Source organism: Cucumis sativus, chromosome 2 (assembly GCF_000004075.3).
Source record: "Cucumis sativus cultivar 9930 chromosome 2, Cucumber_9930_V3, whole genome shotgun sequence".
NCBI classification, from domain to species: domain Eukaryota; kingdom Viridiplantae; phylum Streptophyta; class Magnoliopsida; order Cucurbitales; family Cucurbitaceae; genus Cucumis; species Cucumis sativus.
In genome coordinates, this window is record NC_026656.2 from 9,401,260 (window position 1) to 9,422,679 (window position 21,420).

At 32.8% G+C, this 21,420-nt stretch overlaps 3 protein-coding genes across 4 annotated transcripts; 2 read left to right on the forward strand and 1 right to left on the reverse strand.

Annotated features, from left to right (window-relative positions):
• Window positions 1-995: 995 nt before the first annotated feature.
• LOC101209275 (S-protein homolog 5) lies at window positions 996-1,367 on the forward strand. Its single transcript, XM_004138971.3, has one exon. The coding sequence runs from the start codon at window positions 996-998 to the stop codon at window positions 1,365-1,367; it is 372 nt and encodes a 123-aa protein (XP_004139019.1).
• A 939-nt stretch (window positions 1,368-2,306) lies between these two features.
• On the forward strand, window positions 2,307-6,478 carry LOC116402202. The gene is made up of 9 exons (XM_031881398.1): window positions 2,307-2,438; window positions 3,418-3,491; window positions 4,128-4,136; window positions 4,224-4,370; window positions 4,456-4,767; window positions 4,841-4,984; window positions 5,068-5,526; window positions 5,637-5,732; window positions 5,831-6,478. Exons 2-9 carry the CDS (start codon window positions 3,426-3,428, stop codon window positions 6,374-6,376), a joined length of 1,779 nt encoding a protein of 592 aa, XP_031737258.1. The 5' UTR covers window positions 2,307-2,438; window positions 3,418-3,425; the 3' UTR covers window positions 6,377-6,478.
• Window positions 6,479-7,409: 931 nt separating this feature from the next.
• LOC116402201 lies at window positions 7,410-10,861 on the reverse strand. 2 transcript variants are annotated; one of them, XM_031881397.1, is made up of 3 exons: window positions 10,708-10,861; window positions 7,795-10,254; window positions 7,410-7,705 (listed from the first exon to the last, which is right to left on the reverse strand). In XM_031881397.1, exon 2 carries the CDS (start codon window positions 10,224-10,226, stop codon window positions 7,806-7,808), a length of 2,421 nt encoding a protein of 806 aa, XP_031737257.1. In that variant the 5' UTR covers window positions 10,227-10,254; window positions 10,708-10,861; the 3' UTR covers window positions 7,410-7,705; window positions 7,795-7,805. The 2 variants fall into 2 exon arrangements, with proteins under 2 accessions (XP_031737257.1, XP_031737256.1); XM_031881396.1 differs by having other exon boundaries at window positions 7,795-10,861.
• Window positions 10,862-21,420: the final 10,559 nt, after the last annotated feature.

The following is a 21,420-nucleotide window of genomic DNA, read 5'->3' on the forward strand; positions in this document are numbered from 1 at the left end:
TTTTTTCAAAATTGTTGTATACGAAATTAATATTTTTGCGGTTTGTTGTACTTTTAAAAAACAAGAAAAAAATGTAAATGTGTTGTCTTTTTGTTTTTTCAGTAGGTGGAATTGCCAGTAAGCAAGTAAAAAGAATCATTTACAATGTACCCAATTCAAAATTATTATTTTCCAAAAATGAAAAAAAAAATGTAAAATCATTATCTTTGTCGTATAAATACAATATAGGGTACTAACATACCATAAAAGGTAGTTTACAATTCTGTATTTTTCTATTATGGAAATATGGTAATTAAAAAATAGGTCAATAAAAAAGAACAGTCTTATATTCTCATATTCTCATATTCTCATCTCTATCTTTTTAAAATTTTTCAAGGGTAAATTTTTAACTGCTCAATCAGATCACGACCGTTTCTTCGATCTTAACAAAATACATATACATGGCATATATGAACTTTAAACCCTTTTATGAACACATTATATTATATTATATATGTATATATATTTATATATTCACTTTTAAGTGTATATTCTCATACCATTACAAATAATTTGTTTATTTTTTTTATAGTTGAAAGTTTTACCAATATGCACAATGATTTAACTTTTCAAACAAAAGCAAAAACATCCCATTTTAAAGATCACTTCTTTCGATTAACCCAATATATATAGCATTATGTTTTGTTGGACACTAGTTTTGAAATTTCCTCAATCTTCAACGGGGTGTGGTGAGCACCAGCTAAACTATTATTGAATAAGTTGCAAAAATATGAGCGCAATGACCTGTGATATACCTAAATTTGTTTGTTTGTTTTTTTTTTTCTTTTCTATATAACAAATAGAGAGAGGGAGATGGCATTTGAGATTTCTCTCCATAAATACTCAAATCTCCCCTTTGGTATTAAAATTTTTCTCCACTCCCAGCCAAGATGAAAAAAAATAAAATTCTAAGCACCATCCTCCTCCTTTTCTCCTTCTCAGCATTCTCCTTCATCATGTTCATCATACAACCAGATAGGTTATACCTACACGGGGTCGTTTTCGAGGTTCGTGTCATCAACGGCTTCAAAAACAACTCATCTTTGCCTTTAGTGATATGGTGCTCCTCAAAAGAGAATGATTTAGGAGGAAGGGCTTTGCAAGAACATGATGATTTCAGCTGGAAAGTAACAACAAAACTTTGGAAGAGCAACCAATTCTCTTGTACCATGAAATGGGATGCCAAAAGGAGATCCTTTGATGCGTTTAAGGTTCCTAGGGATTTTTATCGATGTGGGCATTTCAAGAAATGTTCTTGGTTGGTTACTGAAGATGGCTTCTATTTTAGCTCTGATGAGATTAACTGGAAGAAAGATTTTCAATGGTGATCAAATTCAAAGAGCTTGTGTCTAGTATTTTTTTTTTCTTTTCACTTTAGTTTAATATATAATATAAATGTAACGTGTGGGAGGTTTGAAGAACCTCATGCCGTATTTGATCGATGCAATAATACATATTTATGTCAATTTTAAGTTTGTTCGTGTTTGTCTATATTTCTCATTGTTTTGGTTTTAGGTTTTTGGTGCATTTTCGTCGTTTCTTTTGGTAGGTTTCTTTCTTTCTGATCTTCAAACAAAATCAAAAGATAACCCATACACATAAATTTACTCTATTTTGTACTTTTAAATATATTATCTATTTGAGTCCTTTAGATTTTATTGTTATTTAGATTGGCTTGAAATATCTAATTAAAATTTCAGTTTTTTTAATATAACAACAAATAATATACGATAACGATAGATTTAACCATTTTTCTGATCTTTTAAATGATTTTATTCTTCCACCCATCATTTTTACAAACTTAGTGTGTTTACTAGCGATCACATTAATTAACATCTATAGATTAGAAAGGTATATCAAGTAATAGCTAACCTCTATATATTAGAATTTAGAAGAGTATTATAAATAGAAAATTTTGGAATGAAAGACATACTAATGATTAAAGAATATTAGAAAATTAGAAAAAAGAGGGGGAATTGACAAAAATAGGCCAAAAATGGGGTAGAAATAGAGTTTTAGGATTGATTGTAGAAAAGTTGAGATTTAGGATAAATTGGAGGTGAAATGACGAAAATACCCTCTTTTATTTTCCTTCCTCTTTTCTTCTTTTTCCTTTTCTTCAACCCGAAGACAGAAGGCCGTTCAAAAGAAAAACGTAAACTCGCATTTGAACTCTCCCGCGTCTGCAGTTACCCTCTTCAACTCTCTCCCGCCTCCGGTGAACGTTTTTCTCTTCCGTCCATTTCTTCTCCACTTCCATCCATTTCTTCTTCACGACTCTCCGCTATATTTTCCGATTTCAACTTGTTCACCGAACGTCTCCATTTCTTCTGCACGGGTCTCCATTTCGACTTCATCTCCGGCGGACGCTTCTCCACTTCCATCCATTTCGATTTCAGGTTTGTTTTCACCGGACCTCTCCATTTCTTATCCACTCCTCTACATTGGCAGTGCCGTATCCATCATCTTTGAAGTCAAGTGAGTAATAAAATCTCAGTTTTTTTTTTAGAGTTAGTCTGTTGTAGCTTATTTATTATTACAGTATTCCATCTTGTTTGTTTAAGTTGTCTGTTAAGATGTGAGTTTTTTGTTTTTGGCACATTTTGGAGAAGAAATGCATGTCATATGCACACAGACATAGAGAACCGTGGGAGCCATTCTGTTTTTAGGAAGAAAAACCATTTCCTTTGCAATGTACTGTAATAATAGAAAAACCATACCTTGGAGTTTAGAACTTGAATTCGAACATATATTTGGTATCCCATATAAACTCTGCAAAGTTACCAGTACAATAGATATGTGCTAAACATGCATTCTAAATATTGTATTCTAAAGACATTATCATAAGCTGCATTGTTGAAAGACCATTTCCTTTGCCTTGAAGTTTTCCATCATCTCTCACCTATCAGCACCTATCTCTCACCTTCCAAAATTTTGAGTAGAAGTCCCAATATAAGAGTGTTAACTTCCTAAACCGTTTAGAATGCATGTTTAGCTAGTCTACTAGGTGTTAAGGCTATAGGGTTAGCAATTGTATTAGACTTAGCAACTTTGCCTTGAAGTTTTCCATCATCTCTCACCTATCAGCACCTATCTCTCACCTTCCAAAATTTTGAGTAGAAGTCCCAATATAAGAGTGTAAACTTCCTAAACGGTTTAGAATGCATGTTTAGCTAGTCTACTAGGTGTTAAGGCTATAGGGTTAGCAATTCTATTAGACTTAGCAACTTTGCCTTGAAGTTTTTCATCATCTCTCACCTATCAGCACCTATCTCTCACCTTCCAAAATTTTGAGTAGAAGTCCCAAGATGCTAGTGCATCCATGTTAAGTAAGTCTCTTATGCAATTATATTTAATTAGTTTTTTTTTTTTATGCAGGTCTCAGTATGGCTTCGACATCAACTAACGGTCCCATGTACAAGATTGACCCTGCTCATCATTTTCAGTCTATAGTAAGTAGTTTAGCACATTTAGAAAACAGTACACGTACAATAAAGGCTAAATTGAAACCGGATCAATTAACCTTATTTAGAAATACAAAGTTCGGCCACTTTTTGGATCTGAATATAATCTTTAATGGGCCGCTCATCCACTACTTATTGTTAAGAGAGGTGGAAGATGAAAGGGTTGATCACATAAGTTTCAAGATAGGAGAAGTCGTGTGCAGTTTTGGAAGGAGAGAATTTAATATGATGACGGGTCTATGGAGTTCTCAACCAGAGCCTATTGATTTGGTTGGGAATAGTAGGTTGTTGGAGAAGTTCTTCGAACAAAAAAAGTGTATTTATATAAGTGACTTAGAGGACACATTTGTGGAATACGAGGGGGATGACGATGACGATGACATAGTTAAATTAGCTCTAGTTTACTTTATAGAGATGTCATTGTTAGGAAAAGATAGGCGGACGAAAGTGGACCGAACTTTATTTAGGATTGCAGATGATTGGACCACATTTAACAATTACGATTGGGGAGGGTTGGTTTTTGGACGTACACTTTCTGCCTTAAAACGAGCCTTGGACATGCAACATGCGAAGGGAAAGAATAAATCAACTAAGACAAAATATACTGTCATGGGATTTCCGCAGGCGTTACAGGTATGTTACTTTACTTCCTATGCACATATTTATATATACATATATCTTGGGACACTTGCTAAACTTGTTTTGTTGAACATGGAATAGGTTTGGGCATATGAGTCTATACCAACCATCACTGAATGTGGTGTACATAAAGTAAGCAACGATGCAATACCACGAATGCTGAGGTGGGTGTGCGAACTATCGCCGAAGTCTCATGTCCTACAGAGGCAGGTGTTTGACTCACCAATGGTAAGTATCAACAAACAGTAACTTACCGAATGCATGACTTTGTTCCTTTATGTTTTGACTAACTAACTACATTTCCACTTTGTAGTTCTTAATTAACGTGGTAATTGAGATGATGCCTGAAGAGGAGGAGCATCTAAGAATGTCTTCAGGGGAACTTGTTGAGAAAACTCATCCATATAACACCGTTTCTGAGAAGAATGGTGATTCAAAACGACCAGGAGAAGCTAGTAATGATGACAATGACTGCAAAAAGAGTAAGAAAAAGAAGAAGTGGAAGTCTAAGATGAAAGAAGTTGTTCGAAAACTCAAATATCGAGTAGCGGTTCTCGAGAATGAACGTGAAAGCCTAAAATCAATGCTGTCGACTATATTGAAACACCTTGAAGTTCAAAAAAAGGTTAGGAATCAAAGTTTGTTTAACATTTTCAAAGTTTGTTTAACGTTACCAATACATTTTGACATTTCCAAAGGGTGAAGAAGGAGACTGCACGGGAGTTGAAGGTCATGATGCCCAGACCGAAGATGTTGACACACCCGGTACACCTTCTTGGTTGAGGATGCCCAAGGAGGATGACACAAGTGATGGGGTGAAACATGTTGAACGTCAAAAGCAGGTTAGGAATCAAAGTTCTGTAGTGGGGTGAAAATCATCCTTACTAATGCTTTATCCTTAGTAATGCATTTTGACCTTCCATAGGGTGTCGAAGCAAACCGCACGGAGGATGACACAATGGATGAGTTGGATAAGAAGGTTCATATTCATTCGGAGGAGCCAGTAGACGTCGTTGACGATTTGAACGAGGAAATTGGAGTAAAAAGTCTTACTTATTTTGATTCAGACGTCATGGAAATAGAACCATTATCCACTGAACGACCACATGTTCGGCCCGCACGTAGCAAGCGTGCAAGTGTATACTTGTCAACCCCCTTCACAGCTTTAGATAAACGGACTACAAAATCAATCACCACCACCTCTCAGTCTCAACCATCCGTCTATGATCCTATGCACAAAATACCTGACGCCCATTTAGATCGACTCAGAGCTTGGATCACAGACAAGCGTACGAAAGATGAGGTGCGTGAAACTTTTCACGGGAAAAAATCGAAGGAGTTTTTCAGAGACTTGTTCATGTGTCGTCGGTGGTTGGCGGATGAGGTTAGAACTTTTCTCATTATTTCTTATTTACAGTTTTAGAGCACTTAGTACCTTCAAGAAGTTGGTTTGATCGCATAACCGAATTAAATGCTTTATTTTGTTTCTATTAGCATTTGGATGCACTGTTTCTTCTCATTCGCTTCAACATTAAGACAGCCATGATACCTACTGCTCAAAACTTCACAACTGTAGACACACTATTCATGGTTTGTACTCGCAACCATACTTTATGTACTGAGTTTGCTTTTGATATTTGTCTTATTGTCTCATTGTATACATGCATGTGTGTTTTTTTTCCTTCCAGCGACTATTAGTTGCGAAGTGGCCTGAATACCAAGAATGTATTAAAGAGAATCGACCATTTCACTGGAAGGAGGAGTATCGGTTGGTTGACTATGTTGTCGGATCAAAACAAGACTGTCAAGATCCTTGGGTGAATGTTGATTACATTTACTCTCCATTCAATATCCATGGCAATCATTGGATTCTATTATGCTTGGACTTGGTACGTTGTCAAGTTAAGGTATGGGATTCGCTTCCGTCGCTGACGAGTGCCGAAGATATGAGAAGCATATTAGAGCCAATTCAAGAGATGGTGCCAAATTTGCTCGATGCTACTGGATTCTTTGTTAGGAGAGGCGGATCATCAACACACAAGGAACCTTGGCCACTTGTCATTGTCGACTCCATTCCACTTCAACGCAACAATAGTGATTGTGGTGTATTTACAATTAAGTATTTCGAATATGAAGCTTCTGGTTTAGATGTAGCTACATTATGTCAAGAAAACATGTCATATTTTAGAAAACAATTGGCATTTCAATTATGGACCAACAATCCCATGTATTGACTTTCAGTTTCAACTTTTGAAGGAATTGTATATGTTCCAAACTATGTACATAAATAGTTTTATATAATGGAATGAAGACCATTTTTGTTTTTTGGTATGCAATTTTTATTTCATTATCTTGGAAAATTGTAAAGTGTGCAGAACTTTTATATAATGTACAACAATGCAGGTGAAAAATTGTAAAGTGTGCAGAACTTTTATATAGACATTCTTGATGTGTTACCGGTGGTGGAGCAGAGGTTTATGGTGGCTGCGGAACTGATTTATATATAGCCTCACGTAGCAGGTTTTCATTATAAAAACATCTTATGTACGAACAATTGATCCTCATTACCAATAGCAGCATTTTGATCTGTGTCTTGTTCTGTACCTTTGCTGTTAACCAGCCGGCTTTATACATTACTTAAAATTAGCTCAGTCTTGCTACTACCTGAACTTTCAGAGTCAACTCATTACTACTGCATTGAGATTACTATGCTTGAGATTACTATGCTTGAAGAGGTGGTTCATATGCTTGAAGATTTGAATCATTACTACTGCAGTAGCAAAAGGAGAGCAGTTATTGAGTTCTAAAGCACACAATATTATTTACTTCTCATGGATTGTTCAAACATTATTCTTTGCAGCTTTGGAGTTGTTCTAATGGAAGTACCAACATAAAAGAAGCCCATTTTCTAAGACAACTGCCAGGAAAACAACAGGAAAGCAGAATGAGATATCTAAAAGGTAATCTGAAAGAGATGGTAGATCCCAGCATATCAAAGTGGAGAACGCAGTCAAAGTGGTAAGGATCGCACTTCGCTGCACGACTAAGATTCCATCTACAAGGCCCTTCATGCAAATGGTGGTTCATATGCTTGAAGAGGCTGAACCTTGTAAAAACTAAAAGTAGCAAAAGCTTTGCATTTATTACTACTGCACACTTTAAGTAATCAGCAAGAGGCTTCAAATGCAGCAAGGGCTGAACCTTTAAGTAATCAGCAAGGGCTGAACCTTGTAAAAACTAACAGAGGCTGAACCTTGAAGATGAATGTAAAAACTAAAAGTAATCAGCAAGATTTGCATCATTAATACTGCAGTAGCAAAAGGAGAGCATTTATTGAGTTCTAAAGCACACAATATTGTCATAATAGGATTTCAAGTCTTTCTCAAAAAGCTTGAAATGCCAAAGGAGTAAATATTCTATAAACAGTTCACTGTAGGATAAAAAAAAAAGAGAAGGAAAGTCTTGAAGTTGCAGAAGAAAAGTCTTCAACTTAGAATTGTCAGTGAGATGACTTTAGTGATCTTGCAAACAACACAGGACACAATTTTATAAGCATCTTCCACCTGCATTAAAAAAATGAACCTTTTTTACATCGTGATCATGCAAACAACGCAAGCACAAACCAAGCAAGTATAAAACTATTACTACGTACCAAGACGGGTACTAATCTTGTATGCTCGACTTCTGGATGTATGAAATTGGATTGGTACACGTTAATCTATTGTGGCCTGTTTCTTTACATCGACCACATTTATGCAATTTTGGTGCTTCACCGACACTTGGAATCCTCTTTTTCTTCGGTCGACCAACTCTTTTGACTACTTTCGGAGGTAAGACAGTCATATGTACATATTCTTCGGTTGTCTTCCATTCCGACTGATTCCCAACTGGGTAGACGGCCTCCGAATATGCTGCCAACAAACATTCATTAGTGTAATAGTTAGCACATAAGCTATAAACATTTATATTGCGATCCCGTGCAACAGCAATGGCATGTGCGCATGGTAGTTGCTCAGCTTGAAACTCCTTACAAGTGCACTCTTGAGTATGAAGATTTATGACCTCCTCTTTATCTAAATCTTTAACATGGAATTGGTAACAATCAATTGGGTTGACTTTCATTGTCAAAGCTCGTTCTTGTTTCTTTTGTAGAACTAACTCTGCCCATTTAGTCAATGTAGACGTCACTTTAATGCCTTCTTCTCGACGCTCCCAAAACCAACGTTGTAGCAAAGCTCGAACATGTTCAAGGAATGAAGCAATAGGCAAATCTCTAGGTTCTTTCAGTATAGAATTCATGGACTCTGCTATATTTGTTGTCATCATATTATATCGTCTTCCTGGACAGTGAAAACGAGACCAACGTGTTATTCCAACATCGTTTAAATATTTTCCTGAATCATTAGGAAATGCAAGAATACTTCTCCACGCTTCTGAGAACGTTGATTCACGGTATGTTCTAGATGCATTGTAAAACAAAGTAGCTATAGTGTCATTCTTGTATTTATCATTCAAATTTTGAGTCAAGTGTTGGACACAAAGTCCATGGAATGCGGAGGGAAAAACCGATGCAATACACTTAGAAAAACATGTTTTTCGATCTGTCACGAAGCCTAGATTAGGCACCTCTCCTATTGCACCTTTCAATTTCTCTAAGAACCACTGTATTGAAGCATCTGTTTCTCTGTCCACCACTCCAAAGGCAAGAGGATAAATTTGATTGTTACCATCCAAGCAAACAGCAACTATCAACTGACCCCGATATTTGTTCTTAAGGAATGTTCCATCCATGACTATAACCGGTCTAATGCAGTTTAAGAATCCTCGAACACATGGACCAACAGCCATAAAAAGATATTTGAAGAAACGATTATCTTCAAGTTCCATGTGAAATATTGTACCTACATTTGCAAGTTTGAGAGCTTCACCATATCTAAGCAATAGATTATATGACTCTTCAGGACACCCGCGCACTCGTTCATACGCATTTTCTCTAGCGCGCCATGCTTTTTCATAACTCATATTTATGCCATAGTCTTGCCTCATGTCTTCTATGATATCACGCGGTTTGTATAGACGACCGACTCCCTTGAACTTTGACTTTATTAATTCTCCAACAACCCAAGATTTTGCTTGCCTATGGTCACGATTCAAAACGTCAAGAGAACACGAATGAACTTTGACATACTTTTTAATCTTAAATATATTTGAATCCTTCAATCTCATCGCTCGCAGTCTCCAACCACACTTGTTGTCAATGCATCTAACAAAGAGAACCTCTTTTGTAGACTTTTTTACTACAAACTGAAAATTTTTTTTCATTGCCAAGACACTTAATCTCATTGACAAATCTTTTTTGGAAAAAAATATTTGTCCTACATCAAACTCCTCACTTGTAGAGCTTTCTTCGGACCAATCATTCATGTCTGTCTTCAACTTTTGGCTAGAAGAGCTGTAACGAACTTTAGATTTTCCTTTGCAATCTTTTGTAGGACCATCTCTATGTTGTGGGATGTCAAATGATTCACTATTCATCTCTACTGGCTCCCATGTAAAAGTCTCATCTTTCGAATCATATGACTCATATGATTCCCATATAGCCGAAGTGGTCCCTATCACGTTATCACACAAGCCAACTTCAACTTCACGAACATGGACTTCATTCTCATTTAATGTATCCATTACAATTGGAGGATGAGGGTTTAAGTTATGAGCTTGGTTGCTGCCAGATACTGAATTGTAATCTTTGCTTAACACTTTTTTGCTTTGATTACTTTTAGGCTCAAATGAGACGTATAAAGGGACCTTTAATGGATTTTCACTAAGAAGATAAAACTTCAAATCACGGTCATTGCTTAACTCAAATGTAGGAGCTTCGTGTTCCACTTTTATCTCATATATGCATCTTATCATTACGTCGAACTTTGAAGGGTCAACTTCTGCAAGGTCATATAATTCTGCCTGTAAATCTTTATGTGTTATTTCTTTACTGACAACGATGCCTTTTAACATGCCTCCTTCGTATTTTCTTCGCCTCTCATCCCACATACCACCGTAACGCACTAACATGGGAATATGTGACATCCTTAAACCACCTTATACTTTTCAATTGCTGCAAAAAATGATTTGAAGTTAGCATTTGACATATCACATAAACAAAGTTTATTAAAAAACAGTAGGTAAATACTAAATAAAACGTGCATAGTCACACCCTACATGTTTACGATCTTGACAGCTACAAAATGTTTAGGATATTGCGAGATACAAAAAACAATAGCTAAAAGTCACCCTAAATCAATTCATTTCAGATTAAACATTTCAATTTAAGAACCTGCAAGATGTCTGCGAGATGTTTGCGAGATGTCTACCAGATGTTTGCGAGATAAAATAATAATAATGATAAATTGCTAACATCATTTGAAACATCTATAAAGCAACCTTAAATCAACCCTAAATCAACTTGAAACAATAAAAAATAATATTTGATTTATACATTTAAGATGCAAAAATATATATACATATAACACAACACAATTCAGATTCGGATTTAAAAATTAAAACAAACCACAATGCGTGAGATGTTCGCCGGAGTAGATGATGAACGACACCGGAGTAAAGCGGAAAGTTGACAAACTTTTGAGAGAGGAGAAGAATCGCAAATGAGTTTTTCTTTTTTCTTTTTCCTTTACATAATCTATGAGAAGGAGGAGAAATGCTTCTTTTTTCTTTTTACGTAATCTATGAGACTGCAAGAGAAGGATTCTTCTTTTTTTTTCCCTTTACGTAATCTATGAGGAGAGGAGAAGAAGGCTGCGTTCGCAATTCTGTTTTTTTTCTTCAGGTGAATGACATTGAAGAGAGAGAGAGAGGGGTTGGAAAAGAAGAGAAGAGCAAATGTGAATTAAAATTAAAAGAGGGTATTTTCGTCATTTCACCTCCAATTTATCCTAAATCTCAACTTTTCTACAATCAATCCTAAAACTCTATTTATACCCCATTTTTGGCCTATTTTTGTCAATTTCCCAAAAAAGAGCACCAAAACAATGGGACAAAACTTTCAAATAATCTTTTAAACTAAATTAATCGTACTCTCGAAGATACAAAAGTTTGTTTCACATTTGAGTTTATCCACTTTAATAATTTGTTTATTGTTTATTGAGTTCATCAACTTTACTTTGTTTATTGTTTTTGAGTTTATCAAGTTTAGTTGGTTTATATTGTCTACAGATCACTTCTCTGATCTCCACCATACAAATAAACAAACGTGAAATTGATGGAAAAAGAGAAGCACTCAGTTTCTTACTTTAAATTAACATATTATTGTAATTATTTATATGTAGGTTAAACCTTTCTGGAATACAACATTATCCAATCTTCAATTTTAAGAAAAGATTATCAGTAGATTTTATTCATTTTCTCTTACTCTTTCGACGCCTACCATTCGAATCACAATCTTCTTAATTGTTTACACTTATTTTATATTCGATCGATTTAAAGGAGGTTTAACATTTACATATATGTGATTGTTTAAGTTTTTTGGTTTCTAAAATGTAGTGAATGTTTATGTGGTGGGTAGTGTTATTTTCTAGGGATGAAAAAACCCGAACCGAACTGAACCAATTCGGTTCGGTTTGGGTTGGATTGGACTTCAACAACAACATTACTGAATTGAACTGGGTCGGGTTGGTCCAAATGTCAAATAAGTTTGAAAAAAGAGGAAGAAAAGTCTTGGGGAATTGACAAAAATAGGCCAAAAATTGGGTAGATAAAGATTTTTAGGATTGATTGTAAAAAAGTTGACATTTAGGACAAATTAGAGGTGAAATGACGAAAATACCCTCATTTCATGTTAAACATTTCAATTTAAGAACCTGCGAGATGTTTACGAGATGTCTACCAGATGTTTGCGAGATAAAATAATAATAATAATAAATTGTTTTAATTGTTTTATTTTTTTTTTAAAATCCGAATATGAATTGTGTTATATGTATATATATTTGCATCTTAAAATGTAATCAAGTTGATTTATGGTTGATTTAAGGTTGTTTTAGAGATGTTTCAAAGGATGTTAGCAATTTATTATTATTATTATTTTTTATCTCGCAAACATCTGGTAGACATCTCGCAGGTTCTTAAATTGAAATGTTTAATATGAAATAAGGGTATTTTCGTCATTTCACCTTCAATTTGTCCTAAATGTCAATTTTTTTACAATCAATCCTAAAAGTCTTTATCTACTCCATTTTTGGCCTATTTTTGTCAATTCCCCAAAAGTCTTCCATCTATGCCATTCGATTTCCACCTCCATCTACTCCGTTCGTTCCGTCTTCCTTCTTTTGTTCAGAAAAGTTCCCCCAATCTCAGATCCTCCTTCTTCCTTCAACAAATCTTTTGCCCAATCTCTGATCCTCCTTCTTCCTTCAACAAATCGTTCGCCCTATCTCCGATCCTCCTTATTCCTTCTTCCTTGGATCTGAGTTCGATTTCGACGATTTCGACGATTCTCTGTTCATAATTATGTTTCATGGGTTTGTTTTTAAAAAAAAATCAAATTTGGGTAGCTGGCATATTGAAATGCCCAAATTTTATTCAAACCATAGATCTGGAAACTCCAATTGTTCAAATACTAGTATGATGTTTATGATAAACCAATTGTTGTGGTGATATTGATTGGGCAAAGAAAAGAAAACAGAGGAGAAGGGGAAGAAATAGGGAAAAAGAAGGAAGGAACGAAGAGAAGAAGGAAGGAAAAAGGAAAAAGAAGAAAGAAAGAAGGAAAAAGAAAGAAAGAAAGAAGGAAAAAGAAAGGAAGAAAGGAAGGGAAAAAAATAAAGAAAAAGACCCGACCCGACCCGTTTCATTTTGACCCGACCTGAGGATCGGGTCACAACATTGTTGAAACCGTGCACCTCGGGTCGGGTCGAGTTTGGATGAAAACCGACCCGATCCAGCCCAAATACACTCCTATATGGAAGGGTCGGGTCGAGTTTGGATGAAAACCGACCCGATCCAGCCCAAATACACTCCTATATGGAATGAACCTCTATTTCATTAATAATTTAGTAGAGTACAAACCTATGTATAATCAAAGAGAAATACAGTAAAGGAAATAATATCAAAATAATATCTACGAAATAATATCACCTAAAAATAATATAATTACGTCAATACCCCCCTCAAACTCAAGGTTGAAATCACAAACTTGAGTTTGCTAATAACTAAAAAATCTAAAACAGAATAAAAGGCACATGGAGAACATACAAAGAAGCTAAAACAAACTTTAAGTAAAGCAAATGAAAACATAGTAGAATCAAAATAGGACGAAAATGAGATCTAAATTGTGTGTTTCCTCGAGTCGGAACAGAGTGAGAAAAAGCTTGTCGTTGATCAAAATGGAATAGAACGAACTAAACCAGAGCAAGTGAAGATAAGCAAAGCTTTTCACAATAGACAGATAAACAGACACAATTGGAGATTCGTGACGGCTAACGATTAGAACCGAATCTGATCGGAGCAAAGCTAACACAGCATCAGAACGAAACATGGATCTAAACGAAAACAAACAGATCTGGAACCGGTTGGGTTTGCTTTAGAGACCTCGTCGGAGATCTGAAACATCGGTTGTGGGCTATTAATTTGCCATGATCTTCCTAAATAGGTGGAAGAATTAAGTTATTTTTCTATTTATTGTTTTTTGTTATTTGTTTTTTTTTAATTATGTCCAAAGTTTTAGCAAGCACTAAGTTAGTAGGTTACTAATTTTTGCTTCTTTTTAGACTATAAATATTAGTCCATCAAATTGAATAAAGGTAAGAAGTTCCATTTAATATCCCTCTTGGCAATATATCTTACAAAGTATTTATCTTTGCTTTCTTCAAGAAGAGTGCGTGAGATTTTACAGATCCTTTGTTGTAAAACCAACATTTGGTATCAGAGCAGGTTGTCTTCTCATCGCATATTCCAACGAAGATGGCAAGCACCTCGCAGCAAACAAGGGAGAATGGTGGAATGCCGATTCTCTACCCGATGTTAACTCCACACAAACCCTAAACCCTAAACCCCAAACCCTAAACCCTAAATATCTTTGTCTATCTAGGATAGATCAAGATTGATCATTTAGATTTCGTACATGATTATTTAGTGAAAAAAAATAAGAAAAAAAGAAAATGAGAGATGACGAAGAAGGAAGAAATTCTTGAAGAGGAGATGAAGAAATCACAAATAAGAAGTAGAAATATGAAGAAGGAGAAGTAATAACATGAATAAGATGTGTAGGAATTCAATACTCGTCAAGGGAGATTCAAAAACCAACAAAGATAAATCTGGAATTTATGAAAAAACAATAATGGTAGACTTCATGGGTTTTTTATGGCTATAATATTTTTTGCGTTTTGGTTTATATATGTAAATTAACATGTTTTAAGTGACAAAATCTCCAAAATATTTATAAATATAACAAAATATCACAATAGTTGTAATGAATCATGATTGATCAAAATAGACTACTATCTACACCTATATCATGATAAAAATTGACAAAGATAGTAGTCTATTGCAATTCCCCAATTGTAGATAAATTGTGATACTTTGTGAATATTTTTGTTCATTTTGTATATGTAAAAATAGTCGTGAAAAAGGAGTTTTTTAAAAAATATAACAAACCGGTAAAATATTTAAAAAAATATAACAAATCAGTAAAATATTTACACTGTATAGAACAATTTTGAAAATAGAAAAACTTCGTAGGCACAAAATTGAAAATACAAAAAACGTACATCCCAGTCAACATGCAATTAATCGGCCACAAGCATGCACGAGTAATCTTCTTCTGAACAATTGTGTACTACAATTTAAACAAATGATATATTATCATCTAGGTTATGACACATACACGATCATGTAGTTATTTTTTAATGATGAAGAAAAATTAGGCTTCAAATTTAAACAATCATGTTAACCATACTAAACGATTGTGTTGATTATGACAAACAATCGTATTAATTATGAAAAACAACTGTGTAAATGATTGTTAAAAACTTAAAATCAAACAATCATGTTCACCATGCTAAACGATTGTGTTAACATGGTAAACGATTGTTTAGATCAGGGCAAACACAATCATGTAGTTCGTTTTAAAGGATGAAAAAATGCTTCAAATTTAAACGACCATGTTGACTAAGGTAAATGATCGTTTAGATCATGTCAAAATGATATTTAAACAATTTTGATATTTTCAACTGTGAGAAAGATGAAGTAATTTCAAAGAAACTTACCGAAAATGATGAAGATAAAATAGATGGTTTAAACAAAGTAGAATAAATCGTTTAAAAATGGAAGAAAGAAATCTAAATGAAAAGATGAATAAATTGCAAAGAATTAAGAAAGAAGTAAGGAATGATATGCAATATTTAAGGATAAGTATAAGAATTATGAAAATATGTTACGGACTTTGTGAGTTTTTGTTTTTTATTACCTAAATTGCAAATATTGTTTTGTTTTGGTAAATTATCCCGTAAAAATTAATTTAAATTTTTGTAAAATTAAAAAGTAATATGAAAATTATTTAATGAAAGAATAGTATAGAATGTGTGAATATGTTGGGTTGGATACCTTTTTCTCCCATCATAAATTGTTTGGACAGCCATTAATTATCATATTTGAAAAGAAACAACACAAATTAAGTAGGGTATTAAATTTTGAATTAAATTCCAAGTAGAGTTTCTATCTTTACTTAAACTTTCAATTGTGTGTGCATTCTATTAATTCTTTTAAAATAAAAATTAACTCCAACTATTACATACAAATTTGAATCCAAAATCCAATCAGTTTCGTACCTATAATAAAGTTTGTATTTCTTTTCCAAAAATAAATAGCTTAAGAATTTATTTGAACAAAAATTTATAAAATTCAAGAGTCCATTTGAAAAAAAAAAAAAAGAAACTAAGATCGAGAACATCTACCTTATTTTGTAAAATTAAAAAATATAGGGACTTATTAATTAGCACTTTTTTTAGTTTAGAAATCAATACATCAAACCAAACTTGAAAATTTAGAACTAATTAAACTCACACGTTCTTAATTAAATTAGTTTTGTTTCTTACGAGACAACTAGCAATCAAATTCAAAATGTTTGTTGATATGCATAAGAATTTGTAGATACGATCCCAAAATTCAAACTTAATTCTTGAATTTTATCGATGATAGACTATATCTTTATTAGAAGTCTATCAACTATATCATTATTAAATTTTACTATGTTTGTAATCATTTATACATGACGTATACACCCAATTATTATATTTAGTACAAAATAAAACTATAATTTTAGTTGCAAACTGATACGCACATACATTACACCCATGCCTGCCTCTTGGTGTTGCCTCCAATAAACAAAATTGGAGAACAGAGAGAAAAGATTTGCACAAAAAGTTGGAACACGTTCTCTAATGATCTCAAATGTTATTCAAGGATAGAGACTAATCACAAATACCAATTTATAACCAAAGCATAAGTCCTTTTTCCTCTATAGTGAACATTATTTGCATTTGGAGACATCCGCATATGTGCTTTTTTCTTTATCATTACTCAATCCTTGAGCTTAAGCCAGTTGATTAAAATAAAGGGTATCCTAATTTTTATTTTCTTTGTTGACGTTATTTCTCTCGTTTCACTTGAGCGTTTAGATAAGCGTATATGCCTATATCTCAAGTTTAGATAAGCGTATATGCCTATAACTCAAGGTTAATGAATGAAGTCAAAGCTAAGTCAAAACAAAAAAACAAGAGATAAAAGGATAAAAGACAACACAAAAAACAAACTGACTAGCTTCTTCTCAACAAATCTTAAACTAATTACACCACAAACATAAAATTAAAGAGGCTCTCCTGATGAATATTTTAACAAAACGGGAGTTTGATAGTCAACAGAGATACTATGAGTCACATCAATATTCATTTCGCATAAACACCCATTAGTCAATTATTCTTTTCACCATGGGTTCTAGATCATTCTCTATATTTGGTCTCATTACCTCGCGTTTAGACTACTGTATCAACAACATCCGAGAACATACAAATTCATCCTTGATGTTTAGGTCATTAAGTTTTATACGCTCATTTCAATGCATAAGTCAGTTTCTTATCACCATGTAGACCCGTGCACCCTATGATTGGCCTTAACTCTTTATGTGTACATAAAAGTTAGCATCATCTCGAACAAACAACTAATGGTTTGAAAACCATTTTATAGTATTGAAATCCTAATCATGCTTGAAAACATGTAAACTTTTCATAGAAATCTCTTTCGAAACACTTCTCATTTGAATTCTTCTTTCAAATCAGTAAAAAAATATCATAATAAAGTTTTCAACATATATAAATTCATTTGAGAGAAAACACTCACAAAATTTTGAAAGAAAAGCACTCAACACATATTACCAAAGATCCTCCTATTCCTTTTCTTTTTGTGGAGCCTTCTTGCATAACAAACTGTAGCACTTAACACTTTGTTTTTCTTCTTCTCGCCAAAGCAAAACAACAGCATTTTAGCTCTTCTTTTTTTTCTTAATAAAACTTTTGTGCTTACTTAATGACCAAGTACGTCCTCTATTTATAAAGCCCTTAAACTATCTCAGCAATGCTTAAACTCTTATCAAACTATCTCAGTAATGCTTAAACTCTTATCAGTTCGGTAGATCTTGCTTAAAACTTTACAGGTGTAAATTTAATATTTAACCTAGTCATGCTTAAATTCTTAATCTTACACGTTAACCCCTGTCAAATCAGATTTAACATTTTCTTCGCCAGACCTTTCTTCTCACCTAACTCCATACCGCGAATAACTTCAACCACTTAACATTTCTCGTAAATAACCTTATCATGTTGTTATTTTTTACTCCAAGAAACCTTCCTCGCGAACTAACCAATTTTTACTCGCATAGAACTCTTATTGTGAACTTAAACTTTAAGGCTTCCTTGTAGACCTATTCTCTGCGAAACACTTGGTTCTTCTAATGAAGATTACCCAAAATGCTTAGTTTGACACTTAGTTAAAACTTTCACTTCTTAATTTACGTGAAGACTCTTTCTCTTGAGAGTATTCAGACATATAGGTCTTACCGCAAATCCTTCTTTTCTCAAAACTTCCTCACAAATTAACTTCTAAATCGCAAAACTTATATATTTAACCATAAAAGATTTTATCGCTTAATCCTTTCTGCGGATTTATTCAAACGCTAACTTCTTAATACTTAGCCGAATTTTACTTCTTAACGTGAAGTCTTATTTCAAAATGTCTTTTCTTATCCAAAAGACAAATTTTCAAAACACTTAACCAAATTTTAAATTCTCATACTCAAATTAGAAAATGGTCTTACACTACGTCCCAACATCATAGAATTTGCATTGAGACTTATGAATCAATATTACTTGTGTTAGGTGTTATCAACAACTCCCCACTAGTTAAATTAGTGTGTTGGAACTTGTTTGCAACTCTTGACGCCAAATTTTACTACATTGAGATATAACGTTTAAGTTTTTCAAACCACCACATATCTAGAAATCAATTTTGAAGGTCAAAGTTTCATGATTTTTTCTCTGTGCAAATACATATTTGTCTTAACTCCTCTTATTAGCTAATTGACTATTTCTCTCCTCAAAGATCAAAATGCACATGGTTTGTAATCCTAGACCTAAGCACCTCTAAGTTTTTCAAGAGCTATATAGTGGAGGAGCTGGAAGCTGAAGTTTGTTTTGAGCTTAGTATAAAAGATGGAAGAAACATTTTACCTAAGTGACATCGTTTGTGTGTCATTGTAGTCAAGGTGGCCTTGAGGAAGGAATTTTAAAGATGGATTGGACAATCAACCATGTCATGAAAACCTCTAAGGACAAGGACATGTGGCCAACCAAAGTATGATAGGCATTTAGGTTGGCAAGCTTGGCTAGGCGAGAAAGGTGTGCTAGGCGAGTTGCATCGATCATGCGGCCAAGGCAAAACACGCCGGCAAGGGCCGTGTGAGAGAGTGTGCGACAAGGCTATGATGTGTGCATGCGAGTGGCCATGCGAGCAAAGGAAGCTTAGACATTTTGGGCAAGAATCAAAGTGAAATCCAAATGTCTTGGCCTGCAAACACCTAGATTTTGGTAAGCACGAGGTGCGAGGAGCAAACCATGCAAGCATGAGGTGCTAAGCATGTAAGGTTCATTATAGATATATTTTGGATGATTTGAGTGCTTTTTCTATATATATATTAGTTCTGTCATGTGAGTTTGCACATGCAAGATTGCCATAGATGTGGCGTTAAGAGCTCTAATGAAGCGACTGTGTGGAAACTAGATAATAGTATGTGTTAAAAGGTGCAATCTTATCCATTCGTTGCTAAATTATAAAGTGTAGACATTGTCGTGCAAGTTCAATCGTTGCTGACAATCAAAACTTCCAACAAAGAGATCCGAAGCAGTAAAGGAACATTCAGTAACTTAATTAATTAAAATTAACAGTTGGTTATTAGTTAAAAAATCCTCTCAAATCAACTTACCCAAAACAAATTTAACCTTGATTGGGAAAATTTGTGTAACCACCTATTTTCATCCTACACATATATATCTTTTTTAAAATACTAATATTAGTAATAATTGCTAAATTATTTATTTATTTATTTACTTTAAAAAAGGTAAAATATTAATAATAACATAATATCTTATAATATTTTATTATTATAATTCTAGGAAAAAAAATAAATCAATTTATTTTTAAAAAATCTTTTAATATCATATTTGTACTATTTTAGGAAAAAAGAAATGAATTTGTTTTAAATAAAATCTTCTAATATCAACTTTGACTTAATTAAATCATTTTAGGAAAAAATAAAATCAATTTTAAATAAAAGTATTTTAATATTTATTTGATTTATTAATTTATTTTTCACAAAATCTCAAAATATCTCATATAATTTATTTTAGGAAAATGAAAATTTGTTTTATTAATATAATATCAAAATTTGATTTTATTCTTATTATTTTTTTCCTAATTTGTGGTACGGGTCTATAAATAAGGACACTTGTCATTTGAAAAAGGAGGAGTTTTTTGAAAAATTCTTTAGATGAAAATTTTCTTACAAAATGTCTTTAGAGAAAATTATAGAGAAAATTTTGTTAGAGAATCTGTGCCAAATGGAAGGAAAAGAAAACTTTTGCAAAGGTAAGTTTTTTTTAATTTTTTTAATTTTTTTGTTTATTTGTTTATTCTTGCTTCCTTTTACTTTCATTGTTATTATCTTTTTTTTCTTAAAAAAAAAACCTTAATCTTTTCCTCTCCCTAAAAAATAGAAAAAAGAAAAAGACATAAGACTTTTTTTTTTTTATCTTTACTTTATTCTATTTGAAAACATATATATATATATATAAATAAAGAAATTTTCATTTACTTATTATTATTAATATAATTTTATTTGTTATTAACGTTTTTTTTATTACTGTTCTTTTTTAAAAAAACATGTTTTTCTTCTTTTTAACTTTATTATTGTTTTTTTAACTTCTGTTTTTCTTCTTTTTAACTTTATTATTTTAACCATGACTTTCTATATATTTAAAACTTATTATTATTGATTTATTTATATAATTACTATTTATTTGTTATAATAATAATTATTATTATTGTGATGGGTCTTGCGGCCACACTTCTTTTTTTTTAAAAAAATATGTTTTTCTTTCTCTTCTCATTATTCTTCCTTTTATTTCTTTCGTTTCCTTATTTCTTCTTTCCTTTTTCATTATTTATTTATTTCTTTCATTTCTTTATTTTTTCTTTATTTTTCTTTATTTATTTATTCATTTTCGTTATCTAATGTTTCTATTTTCTTTTTATTTATTTTAAACTTTTTATTGAATGCATAATCATTATTGTTATGTAGTTTTAAACTTATGAATATATTTTACACTTTGGAATGTTGGCATGGAATTTTATATCAATTATTTTTTTTCTTCTTATATCATATTTATCTTTACATTTCATCATTCTAAAAAAAAATCCAACGATGGAATTAGAAATATCTGGCAGTTCGTTATTTCTAAATTCTTGAGGTGAGGGAATCGGGTTTTTGGGAGTCCAAGATCAATTTGCAATATTTTTTTAAAAAAATAAAATCTTATCTTACTTGCTTAATCCGTCGTGTGATATATTTAATTTTATTGTGCATTATTTCTTATTGATCTAATTTTGAAATCTTTCTTAAATTTCATTTTTTAACCGTTTAGAAACTTTTACTTTAAAACTATCT

Bases quoted from the DNA above. Each gene is read 5' to 3' on its own strand.
- LOC101209275 (XM_004138971.3), top strand. From the start codon at position 996: ATGTTCATCATACAACCAGATAGGTTATACCTACACGGGGTCGTTTTC.
- LOC116402202 (XM_031881398.1), top strand. From the start codon at position 3,426: ATGGCTTCGACATCAACTAACGGTCCCATGTACAAGATTGACCCTGCT. The intron at 4,371-4,455 runs GTAAGTATCAAC...TCCACTTTGTAG, and splicing joins AGGTGTTTGACTCACCAATG to TTCTTAATTAACGTGGTAAT. The intron at 4,985-5,067 runs GTTAGGAATCAA...GACCTTCCATAG, and splicing joins ATGTTGAACGTCAAAAGCAG to GGTGTCGAAGCAAACCGCAC.
- LOC116402201 (XM_031881397.1), bottom strand. From the start codon at position 10,226: ATGTCACATATTCCCATGTTAGTGCGTTACGGTGGTATGTGGGATGAG.